We start from the raw sequence: 12,631 nt of genomic DNA on the forward strand, positions 1-12,631 counted from the left end.
GGTGTGGGGTCTGTTCTGGGGTTGTGGGGTCAGTTGTAGGTCTGTGTTGGTGTGGGGTCAGTTATGGGGGTGTGGGATCAGTTATGGGGGTGTGGGGGAAGCAAGGGTGGTTGGGGTCGGGTTTGAGGCTGTGGGGTGGATCCAGGAGGGTTCTGGGGGTGTCTGTAGGGATGCCTGGGGAAGTTGGGGTCGGGTTCTGGTCTGTAGGGTGGGACTGGGGGCCCTGGAGTTTGCGGTGGGGGTGGGGGGGAAACCAGGACCGGTTCTGGGGGGTTTGGTGTCGGGTTGGGGGGAGCGGAGCTGGATTTGGGGGGCTGGGGTCACATCCAGCAGAGCAGGGCTGGTATGGGGGGGTGGGACCAGGATTGGGGGGGGGGGGAAATGGGTCTGGTTCCAAGGGCTCTGTGGGGGCGCAGGGGAAGCAGGGCCGGGTCTGGGGGGGTCAATTATAGGGGCGTGGGGGGGGGGAAACGAGGGAATCTGAGGTCAGATGCAGGGCTGCGGGGTGGGGGATGCTGTGGGGTGGGACTGGGGCTGGTTTGGAGCCCAGATCTGAGCCCCCCGCCCCCCGTTGCCCCATTCACCAACCAGCTGTACCCCCCCCCCCCCACAGTGCGCTATGGCCGCTTTGACCCCGAGGACCAACGCAGCCGTCACTGCCCCTACCTGGACACCATCAACAAGTGAGAAGTGGGGGGGGGAGGGGGCAGAGGGGGGCGGGGAGGGGGGCAGAGGGAGGAGATGAGCGGCGCCGGGGGTCCCTGCAGCTGCCCCCCAGCTGCGCCCCCCCCTCAGGAGCGTGCTGGATTTCGACTTTGAGAAGCTGTGCTCCATCTCGCTGTCCCACATCAACGTCTACGCCTGCCTGGTGTGTGGGAAATACTTCCAGGGTGAGAGCCGTGCGCCGCCCCCGACCCCGCTTTGGTTTTTGGGGGGGGGTCCGAGCCCTGACGCCTCCTGTCGCCCGCAGGCCGGGGCCTGAAGTCGCACGCCTACATCCACAGCGTGCAGTTCAGCCACCACGTCTTCCTCAACCTGCACACCCTCAAGTTCTACTGCCTGCCCGACAACTACGAGATCATCGACTCCTCTCTGGAGGACATCACGGTGTGCTGCAGCTCCTGGGGGGGGTTGGCTCGGCGTCCCCCCTCCGGCTGTCACACCGCCCCGTCCCCTCCTTGCTCAGTACGTGCTGAAGCCCACCTTCACGGCGCAGCAGATCGGCAACCTGGACAAGCAGGCCAAGCTGTCGCGCGCCTACGACGGCACCACTTACCTGCCCGGCATCGTGGGGCTCAACAACATCAAGGCCAACGACTACGCCAACGCCGTGCTGCAGGTCTGCGTTTGGGGAGGGGGCGCAGGGGGGGCCGAGAGCGGCTTTGGGGCTCGGTGCCAGGCAGCGCTGCCCGCAGGCTCTGTCCAACGTCCCCCCGCTGCGCAATTACTTCCTGGAGGAGGACAACTACAAGAGCATCCAGCGGCCCCCCGGGGACATCATGTTCCTGCTGGTGCAGCGCTTCGGGGAGCTGATGAGGAAGCTGTGGAACCCGCGCAACTTCAAGGCTCACGTGTCGCCCCACGAGATGCTGCAGGCCGTGGTGCTGTGCAGCAAGAAGAACTTCCAGATCACCAAGCAAGGTGAGGCCCGGGGGGAGGCGGCCGCCAGCGCTGCGCCTGCAGCCAGCAGCCAGTTCTTCCTCCTCCTCCTCCTCCTCCTCCTCGTCCCTGTTTGCAGGCGATGGCGTGGATTTCCTCTCGTGGTTCCTCAACGCGCTGCACTCGGCCCTGGGCGGCACCAAGAAGAAGAAGAAAAGTGAGGGGGGGGTGGGGGGTTGGGGGGCTGCGGGCCTCCCGGGGCCCTTTGTCACCCAGTGTCGCCCCCATCCTCCTTGGGCCGCCCCCTGTGCCCCTCTGTCAGCCCTCCGCCACCCCCCTTGGTCGCCCCTCGTGCCTTTTGGTCACACCGTGCCCTGTGTCGCCCCCCACGTTGCCCCTTGCACCCCTTTGGTCACCCCTCATCCCTCCCTTGTCACCTCCTTTGCTCTCTGCCACCCTCCTTGCCCCCCCCCCCCCCGTGTCCCTTTTGTCACCCCTTGGCCACCCCTGTGCCCCCCTGTCGCCCCTCGTCTCGCTCCCTGCGCCCCTTCAGTCACCCCCTCTGTCACTCCCCATGTCACCCCTGCGCCCCCCGTCACCCCTTATGTCACTCCCTGCACCCCCTCCTTGTCACCCTGTGCCCCTTTTGCCACCCCTTTGGTTGCCCCCCCTGTCCCCCCCCACGTCACTCCCTGTACCTCTTTGCCACTTACTGTGCCTCTCTGTCACCCTCCTTGTCACCCCGTGTCCATTTTGTCACCCCCGTGCCCCACTGTTACCCCCCTTGTCACTCCTGCGCCCCCTTGGTCATCCCCTCTGTCCCCCCTTTACCCTCTGCCCCCCCCCGCCCCTCGTCACCTCTCTGCCACCCCCATGTCACCCCCTGCCCCTCATCACTCCCGTGTCACCCCTCATCATCCCTCTGTCACCCCCGTGCCCCACGTCACCTCATGTCATTCCCTCTGTCACTCCCACGCCCCTCATCCCCTGTTGCCACCCCCCCATGCTTCGTAGCACCTTGTCACCCCCTCTGTCACCCCCCTGCCACCACTGTGCCCCACGTCACCGTCATGCCCCTCTGTCACCCCCACCCCCCGTGTCACCCCCCTGTCACCCCCCTGCCGCCCCTGTGCCCCATTGCCACCCTTCTGCCACCCTGTACCTCAGGTCATCCCTTGTCACCCCCGTGTCACCCCTCTGCCATCACCGTGCCCCTCTGTCACCCTTCTGCCACCTTTGTACCCCACGTCACCCCCTGCCCCTCTATGCCCCCCTTTGGCACCCCCATGTCACCCCTCTATCCCCCCATGCCCCACGTCACCCCCGTGCCACCTCTCTGCCACCCTGTTTGACCCCCATGTCACCCCCCCGCCCCCCCCCGTGCCCCACACCACCCTGTGCCCCCCATTCCAAGCCCCTCCTGCCTCCCCCCCCCCCCCCCCCCAACCGTGGCTCTCTGTGCCCACAGCCATCGTCACCGACGTCTTCCAGGGCTCCATGCGCATCTTCACCAAGAAGCTGCCGCACCCAGACCTGGTGAGTGCCCCCCAATCCCCCCCCAGACCTGGTGAGTGCCCCCCAATCCCCCCCCCCGACCTGGTGGGTACCTCAGTGCCCCCCCAGACCTCCTAAGTGCCCCCAAAATGCCCCCAGACCTCATGGCTGCCCTCATATCCCCCCCACCTCCCCCAAACCTGGTGGGTGCCCCCATATCTCCTCCCCCAGACCTCATGAATATCCCTATAACCCCTCTCAGACCTCGTGAGTGCCCCCAGACCTCATGAATACCCCATAACCCCCCCAGACCTGGTGGGTACCTCAATGCCCCCCCAGACCTCCTAAGTGCCCCCAAAATGCCCCCAGACCTTATGACTACCCCCATACTCCCCCAGACTTTGTAAGTGCCCCCATAATGCCCCCAGACCTCATGGGTGCCCCCATATCCCCGCCCCCCCCCCCCAATACCTGGTGGGTGCCCCCATATCTCCCCCCCCAGACCTCACGAATACCCCATAACCTCCCCTGACCTCATGAATGCCCCCATAACCCCCCCAGACCTGGTGAGCACCCCCATAGCCCCCCCAGATCTCATAAGTGCCCCCAAAATGCCCCCAGACCTCATGACTACCCCCATAGTCCCCCACCCCCCAGACCTGGTGGGTACCCCAGTGCCCCCCCAGACCTCGTGAGTGCCCCCAGACCTCATGAATGCCCCCATAACCCCCCAGACCTGGTTGGTACCTCAATGCCCCCCAGACCTTGTGAGTGCCCCCAAAGTGCCCCCAGACCTCATGAATACCCCATAACCTCCCCCCCCCCCCCCCCCAGACCTGGTGGGTGCCCCCATAACCCCCCCCAGACCTCACGAATACCCCATAACTCTCCCTGACCTCATGAATGCCCTCATAACCCCCCCAAACCTGGTGGGTACCTCAGTGCCCCCCCAGACCTCATGAGTGCGCCCATAACCCTCCAGACCTCATGAATGCCCCCATAACCCCCCCAGACCTTGTGAGTGCCCCCAAAATGCCCCCAAACCTCATGACTACCCCCATACCCCACCCAGACCTCTTGGGTGCCCCCATATCCCCCCTCAGACCTGGTTAGTGTCCCATAGCCCCCCCAGACCTCATGAATGCCCCCATAACCCCCCAGACCTGGTGGGTACCCCAATGCCCCTCAGATCTTGTGAGTGCCCCAAAATGCCCCCAAACCTAATGACTACCCCCATACCCCCTCCCCCCCCCCCCCAGACCTGGTGAGAGCCCCCATAGCCCCCCTCACACCTTGTGAGTGCCCCCAGACCTCATGAATACCCCATAACCCCCCAGACCTGGTGAGTACCTCAGTGCCCCCCCAGACCTCGTAAGTGCCCCCATAGTCCCCCCACACCTGGTGAGTGCCCCCAGACTTTGTGAGTGCCCCCAAAATGCCCCCAGACCTCATGGGTGCCCCCATATCCCCCTCACCTCCCCAAACCTGGTGGGTGGCCCCCATATCTCCCCCCCCCCCCCCCCCTTGACCTCATGAATACCCCATAACCCCCCCAGACCTGGTGGGTACCTCAATGCCCCCCCAGACCTTGTGAGTGCCCCCAAAATGCCCCCAGACCTCATGACTACTCCCATACCCCCCCCAGACCTCGTGAGTGCCCCCAGACCTCACGAATGCCCCCATACCCCCCCAAGACCTGGTGGGTGCCCCCATAACCCCCCCCCCAGGTCGTGGGGCTGCCCCACAGCGCTGCCCCTCTCCCCCCCCCCCCCCCCCCCCCCAGCCGGCCGAGGAGAAAGCGCAGCTGCTGCAGAACGCCGAGTACCAGGAGACCATGGTGGAGTCCACCTTCATGTACCTGACCCTGGACCTGCCCACCGCCCCGCTCTACAAGGACGAGAAGGAGCAGCTCATCATCCCCCAGGTGCCCCTTTTCAGCATCCTGGCCAAATTCAACGGCGCCACGGAGAAAGAGTACAAAACCTACAAGGAGAACTTCCTGAAGCGCTTCCAGCTCACCCGCCTGCCGCCCTACCTCATCTTCTGCATCAAGCGCTTCACCAAGAACAACTTCTTCGTGGAGAAGAACCCCACCATCGTCAACTTCCCCATCACGTGGGTGCTGCGCTGCCCCGGCCGGCGGCTTTCGGGCTCTGGGGGGGTTTTGGGGGCGTCGCTGTGGTTGGGTGCTGACGGTGCCGCCCCGCAGCAACGTGGACCTGCGCGAGTACCTGTCGGAGGAGGTGCAGGCCGTGCACAGCCACACCACCTACGACCTCATCGCCAACATCGTGCACGACGGGAAGCCCGCCGAGGGCTCCTACCGCATCCACGTCCTGCACCACGTGAGCAGCTCGGGGGGGGCGGAAAGGGGGGCGAGGGAAGGCCTCAGCGTCCCCCAACCTCCCCTGTTTGTCCCTGCAGGGCAATGGGTGGAAAATGGGGCGAGGGAAGGCCTCAGCGTCCCCCAATCTCCCCCCCTTTTGTCCCTGCAGGGCAACGGGTGGAAAGTGGGGTGAGGGAAGGCCTCAGCATCCCGCAATCTCCCCCTTTTGTCCCTGCAGGGCAATGGGAGGAAAGGGGAGCGAGGGAAGGCCTCAGCATCCCCCAACCTCCCCCTATTTGTCCCCACAAGGCACCGGGTGGAAAGTGGGGCAAGGAAAGGCCTCAGCATCCCCCAACCTCCCCCCCTTTTGTCACTGCAGGGCAACGGGCTGAAAGTGGGGCGAGGGAAGGCCCTCAGTGTCCCCCAACGTCCCCCCCCTTTTGTTCCCACAGGGCAATGGGTGGGAAATGGGGCAAGAAAAGCCCTCAGCATCCCCCAACCTCCCCCTTTGGTCCCCGTAGGGCACCGGAAAGTGGGATGAGGGAAGGCCTCAGCATCCCCCAACCTCCCTCCCTTTTGTCCCTGCAGGGCACTGGGTGGAAAGGGGGTCAAAGGAAGCCCTCAGCATCCCCCAACCTCCCCCTTTTGTCCCTGCAGGGCACTGGGTGGAAAATGGGGCGACAGAAAGCCCTCAGCATCCCCCAATCTCCCCCTTTTGTCCCCGTAGGGCACCAGAAAGTGGGGCGAGGGAAGGCCTCAGCATCCCCCAACCTTCCCCCCTTCTGTCCCTGCAGGGCAATGGGTGGAAAGTGGGGTGAGGGAAAAGCCCTCAACATCCCCCAACCTCCCCCTTTTGTCCCTGCAGGGCACTGGGTGGAAAGGGGGGCGAGGAAAGGCCTCAGCATCCCCCAACCTCCCCCCCTTTTGTCCCCGCAGGGCACTGGGAAGTGGTACGAGCTGCAGGACCTGCAGGTGACCGACATCCTGCCGCAGATGATCACCCTTTCCGAGGCCTACATCCAGGTGAGGGGCTGCGGGCGGAGGGACGGGGAAAAACGAGGGACGGCACGTCCCCAAAACGTCCCCCGAATGCCTCCGGCCCCCCGCCGCTCACGGCCCCCCACCTCTGTTCTGCCCCAGATCTGGAAGCGGCGGGAGGAGGACGAGACGAACCAGCAGGGCGCCTGAGCTCCCGAGCGCCCATTAAACGCCTTGCCTTTCTTTTTTTTTCCTTCTGCCTGCTTTTTAAACCTTCCCTGCTCTTTTTTTCGGTCTCCGTTTGCCCCCCACCCCCCAAAAAAGAGGCGCAGGGCCGCTGTGCTGCTGGCATCCAAGCTTTATTTGGGGCTGCGGCCGCTCCTCCCGTGCCCTACAGCCTGGAGCGCTCCTGGCAGTACGGCTGAGCCTGGGGGGAGCAGCAGGAGGTTGGTGACGTGTCACCCCCCCCCGTGGCCCTTGTCACCCCCCCCCATGGCCCTTGTCACCCCCCCCGTGGCCCTTGTCACCCCCCCCATAGCCCTTGTCACCCCCCCCCCATGGCCCCTGTCACCCCCCCGTGGCCCCTGTCACCCCCCTGTGGCCCTTGTCACCCCCCTGTGGCCCTTGTCACCCCCCCCATTGCCCTTGTCACTCCCCCATTGCCCTTGTCACCCCCCCCATTGCCCTTGTCACTCCCCCATTGCCCTTGTCACCCCCCCCCCATGGCCCTTGTCACCCCCCCCGTGGCCCTTGTCACCCCCCCATTGCCCTTGTCACCCCCCCATGGCCCTTGTCACCTCCCCGTGCTCACCTCACAACGCTGGGCAGTCTCAGCACTGGAGCACCAGTAGGCCGGGCCCAGGGCGCAGGGTTCAGGCTTTGGGGACAGCTTGAGGTTTGGGGACAGCTTGAGGTTTGGGGTCAGCTCGGCGAGCGCCTGCCACAGCGCGGGGTCCTGAGGAAGGAGGGGACACAAGTGGTGACATCTCGGGGACCTGGCAGGGCTCCTGGGGGCGGTGTCCCCACTTGTGGCACCCCTGGGGGTCCCGGTGCGTCCCTTGGGGTGGGACAAGTTGGGGACGTGGTGCTCCTGAGTGTCCCCTGGGGGTGTCACATCCACAGTGGCCGCGCTGCGTCACTCGGAGTGGGGCTGTGACACCACAGAGCACGTCCCCACCGTGCTCCCATGGGGCTGGGACACCCTGTGCGTCCCCAACGCCTCCCTTGGTGTCACCATGGAGCACGGACCTTGGCACTGTGACACCTTCAGGGTCCCCAGTGTGTCCCTTTGGGTCCCCAACGCGTCCCTCTGGGGTTGTGACACCTTTAGGGTCCCCAGTGTGTATCTTAGCGTCCCCAACATGTCCCTATGGGGCTGTGACACCTTTAGGGTCCCCTCAAGTCCCCTATGTGTCCCTTTGGATCCCCAGCACATCCTTTGGGTCCACAACACCTTTAGGGTCCCCAATGTGTCCCTCTGGGGCTGTGACACCTTTAGGGTCCCCAACATGTCCCACATGTCCACAGCACCTTTAGAGTCCCAAGATGTCCCTGGGGGCTGTGACACCTTTAGGGTCCCCAGTGTGTCCCTTTGGGTCCCCAACGTGTCCCTCTGGGGCTGTGACACCTTTAGGGTCCCCAATGTGTCCCATTTGTCCACAGCACCTTTAGAGTCCCCAGGATGTCCCTGGGGGCTGTGACACCTTTAGGGTCCCCAGTGTGTCCCTTTGAATCCCCAATGTGTCCCTCTGAGGCTGTGACACCTTTAGGGTCCCCAACACGTTGCTTTGGGTCCCCAACGTGTGCCTTGGGTCCACAACACCTTTAGGGTCCCCAATGTGTCCCTTTGGATCCCCAGTGTCCCTTCAAGTCCCCTCTGTGTCCCTTTGGATCCCCAGCATGTCCCTTGCGACTGTGACACTTTTTGGGTTCCCAACACGTTGCTGTGGTTCCCCAACATGTGCCGTGGGTCCACAACACCTTTAGGGTCCCCAATGTGTCCCTCAGGGGCTGTGACACCTTTAGGGTCTCCAATGTGTCCCATCAGGTCCCTAGGACGTCCCTTGGGGCTGTGACACCTTTAGGGTCTTCAACATGTCGCTTTGGGTCCCTAACATGTCCCATGGGTCCACGACACCTTTAGGGTCCCCAACACGTCCCGTGTGTCCACAGCACCTTTAGAGTCCCCAAGATGTCCCTGGGGGCTGTGACACCTTCAGGGTCCCCAATGCGTCCCTTGGGGCTGTGACGCCTTTAGGGTCCCCAATGTGTCCCTTCAGGTCCCCAGGATGTCCCTTGGAACTGTGATGCCTTTAGGGACCCCAATGTGTCCCATGGGTCCACGACACCTTTAGGGTTCCCAACGCGTCCCTCTGGGGCTGTGACACCTTTAGGGTCCCCAACACGTTGCTTTGGGTCCCCAACGTGTGCCTTGGGTCCACAACACCTTTAGGGTCCCCAATGTGTCTCTCTGGGGCTGTGACACCTTTGAATCCCCAATGTGTCCCTCTGAGGCTGTGACACCTTTAGAGTCCCCAACACGTTGCTTTGGGTCCCCAATGTGTGCCTTGGGTCCACAACACCTTTAGGGTCCCCAGCGCGTCCCTCTGGGGCTGTGACACCTTTAGGGTCCCCAGTGTGTCCCTTCAGGTCCCCAGGATGTCCCTTGGAACCGTGATGCCTTTAGGGACCCCAATGTGTCCCATGGGTCCACGACACCTTTAGGGTTCCCAACATGTCTCTCTGGGGCTGTGACACCTTTAGGGTCCCCAGTGTGTCCCTCTGGGTCCCCAACGCGTCCCTCTGAGGCTGTGACACCTTCAGGGTCCCCAACTTTTCCCTCTGGGGCTGCGACACCTTTAGCGCCCCCAGCGTCCCTTCGTCCCCCAGCTCTCACCGTGCGCCCGCCGGCGCTCCGCAGGCCGCTCTCCTCGTCGCCCGGTCGCCCCGTCGGTGCCACGCCGGCAGCGCCGCCGTCCTCGGGCCCGCAGGCCAGCAGCAGGCGGCACAGCAGGCGCGGCGCCAGGCGGCCCAGCAGCGCCTCCAGCAGCAGCTCGGCGTAGCGCTCCGCCAGGCACTGGCACGGAGCCGCGGCCACCGCCGGCAGCGCCCGGCACAGCTGGGACAGAGCCTTCGCCACCGCCTCCTGCGGGCACCGCGCGCCTCAGCTGCGCCTCCGTGCCGCCGGCACCGCCGGCACCGCCAGCACCACAACCGGCACCAGAACCAGCACCAGAACGAGCAACAGAACGAGCAATGGAACCACCACCAGCAGCACCAGCAGCACCAGCAGCACCAGCAGTAGCACCACCTGCACCACCAGGACCACCAGCACCACCGGCACCACCAGTAGCACCAGTAGCACCAGCACCGCCAGCACCACCAGCACCACCAGCACCACCAGTAGCACTGCCACGACCACCAGCACCACCAGTACCACCAGCACCACCAGTAGTACCAGCACCGCCACGACCACCAGCACCACCAGCACCACCAGTAGCACCGCCACTACCACCAGCACCACCAGCACCACCAGTACCACCAGTAGTACCAGCACCACCAGCACCACCAGCACCGCCAGCACCACCAGTAGCACCACCAGCACCGCCAGCACCGCCAGCACCGCCAGCACCGCCAGTAGCACCGCCACGACCACCAGCACCACCAGCACCACCAGCACCGCCACGACCACCAGCACCACCAGTAGCACCACCAGTACCACCAGGACCACCAGCACCACCGGTACCACCAGCGGCACCAGCAGCACCAGCAGCACCAGCAGCACCAGTAGCAGCACCAGCAGCACCAGCAGCACCAGCAGCACCAGCAGCACGCCGTACCTTGGGGACGGCAGCCTCGGCACGGGACAGGAAGGTCCGGCACAGCCAGCACAGCGGCAGCGGCACCGGCAGCGCCGCGTCCTTGGGGACAAAGGGGACGGCAGGGTTGGCCCTGCGCTGTCGTGGAGGCCCACGTGTGGGGGTTTGGGGCTCCCCTGGGACACTGCTGGGAAAACTGTGGGGTTCCTATCAGCGTTCCCATGGATGGAGAACCACTCCAGAACCACTAGAGCTCCCATTGGGACCCTCATTGGGACCCTCATTGGGACCCTCATTGGGACCCTCGTTAGGACCCTCATTGGGACCCTCATTGGGACCCTCATTGGGACCCTTATTGGGACCCTCGTTAGGACCCTCATTGGGACCCTCATTGGGACCCTCATTGGGACCCTCGTTAGGACCCTCGTTAGGACCCTCGTTAGGACCCTCTCTGGGGCTCCCATCGCAGCACCTATTAGGACACTTACTGGGGTTCCCACTGGAGTTTTCCATTGGGGTTCCCATTAGGACACCCACTGGGAAACTGTGGGATTCCCGTCAGCCTTCCCATTGAGGTCTGATGGAGGATCCCATTGGAACTCCCATTAGGACCCCCATTAGGATGCTCATTAGGACCCCCATTAGGACCCCCATTAGGATGCTCATTAGGACCCCCATTAGGAACCCCATTAGGATGCTCATTAGGACCCCCATTAGGACCCCCTCTGGGGCTCCCATTAGGACGCCCATTAGGGCTCCAGTTGCGCTTCCCATTGTGCTGCTCAGTGGGATGAACAGCGGGGTCAGCACTGGGGATCCCATTCAGACACCCAGGGGAATTATTGGGGTTCCCATTGGGATCCCATTGGGTTCCCATTCAGACACCTACAGGAATTACTGGGGTTCCCATTGGGTTCCCATGGGATTCCAACAGGAATTATTGGGGTTCCCATTGGGGTTCCCATTGGGATCCCATTCAGACACCCACAGGAATTATTGGGGTGCCTATGGGATTCCTATGAGGTTCCCATTCAGACACACGGGGAAATTATTGGGGTTCTTAAGGGGTTCCCATTGGGATCCCATTCAGACACCCACAGGAATCACTGGGGTTCCCATTGGGTTCCCATTTGGACACCCCAGGAGTTACAGGGGTTCCCATTGGGATCCCATTCAGACACCCATGGGCATTATTGGGGTTCCTATGAGGTTCCTATTGGGTTCCCACTCAATCACCCACAGGAATTATTGGGGTTCCCACTGGGATCTCATTGGGACACCCACAGGAATTATTGGGTTCCCATTGGGATCCCATGGAGGTTCCCATTCGGACACCCAGGGGAATTATTGGGGTTCTCATTGGGTTCCCATTGGGAATCCCACAGGAATTATTGAGGTTCCTATGGGGTGCCTATGGGCTTCCCATTCAGACACGCAGGGGAATTATTGGGGTTCCCATGGAGAATCCCATTCAGACTCCCACAGGAATTACTGGGGTGCCTATGGGGTTCCTATGAGGTTCCCATTCAGACACACGGGGGAATTATTGGGGTTCCTAAGGGGTTCCCATTGGGATCCCATTCAGACACCCACAGGAATTACTGGGGTTCTCATTGGGATCCCATTCAGACACCCATGGGCATTATTGGGGTTCCTATGGGGTTCCTATTGGGTTCCCACTCAATCACCCACAGGAATCATTGGGGTTCCCACTGGGATCTCATTGGGACACCCACAGGAATTATTGGGGTTCCTATGGGGTTCCTATGAGGATCCCATTCAGACACGCAGGGGAATTATTGGGATTCCTATTGGGTTCCTATGGGGTTTGCATTCAGACACCCACAGGAATTATTGGGGTTCCTATGAGGTTCCCATTCAGACACCCACGGGAATTATTGGGGTTCCTATTGGGATCCCATTCAGACAGCCAGCGGAAGTATTGGGGTGCCTATGGGGTTCCCATTGGGTTCCCATTCGGACACCCACGGGAATTATTGGGGTGCCTATGGGGTTCCTATGAGGTTCCCATTCAGACACGCAGGGGAATTATTGGGGTTCCCATTGGGATCCCATTGAGACTCCCACAGGAATTACTGGGGTTCCTATGGGGTTCCTATGAGGTTCCCATTCAGACACACGGGGGAATTATTGGGGTTCCCATTGGGTTCCTATTGGGATCCCATTTGGACACCCATAGGAATTATTGGGGTTCCCATTGGGTTCTTATTGGGAATAATTATCCTATTGGGAACAATTATCCTATTGGGATCCCATTCAGACACCCACAGGAATTATTGGGGTTCATATTGGGTTCCCATTGGGTTCCCACTCAGACACCTACTGGAATTATTGGGGTTCCTATTGGGGTTCCTATTGGGATTCCATTCGGTCAGCCACAGGAATTATTGGGGTT

The 12,631-nt window shown here is 62.5% G+C and overlaps 1 protein-coding gene across 1 annotated transcript in view; it reads left to right on the forward strand.

Moving 5' to 3' along the window:
- USP39 (ubiquitin specific peptidase 39) overlaps positions 1–6,607 on the forward strand; it is a gene marked incomplete at both ends in the record, with an annotated part of 7,848 nt that extends 1,241 nt beyond the window's left edge. The window contains 11 exon segments of the mRNA XM_079547541.1: positions 614–683; positions 796–890; positions 971–1,107; positions 1,187–1,339; positions 1,416–1,641; positions 1,739–1,816; positions 3,068–3,135; positions 4,877–5,208; positions 5,303–5,438; positions 6,356–6,442; positions 6,560–6,607. Of these exon segments, the coding sequence (XP_079403667.1) occupies positions 614–683; positions 796–890; positions 971–1,107; positions 1,187–1,339; positions 1,416–1,641; positions 1,739–1,816; positions 3,068–3,135; positions 4,877–5,208; positions 5,303–5,438; positions 6,356–6,442; positions 6,560–6,607 (1,430 nt within the window).
- Positions 6,608–12,631: the final 6,024 nt, after the last annotated feature.

The sequence above is a fragment of the Tetrao urogallus genome (genome assembly GCF_951394365.1).
Source record: "Tetrao urogallus genome assembly, chromosome: 27".
Taxonomy (NCBI): domain Eukaryota; kingdom Metazoa; phylum Chordata; class Aves; order Galliformes; family Phasianidae; genus Tetrao; species Tetrao urogallus.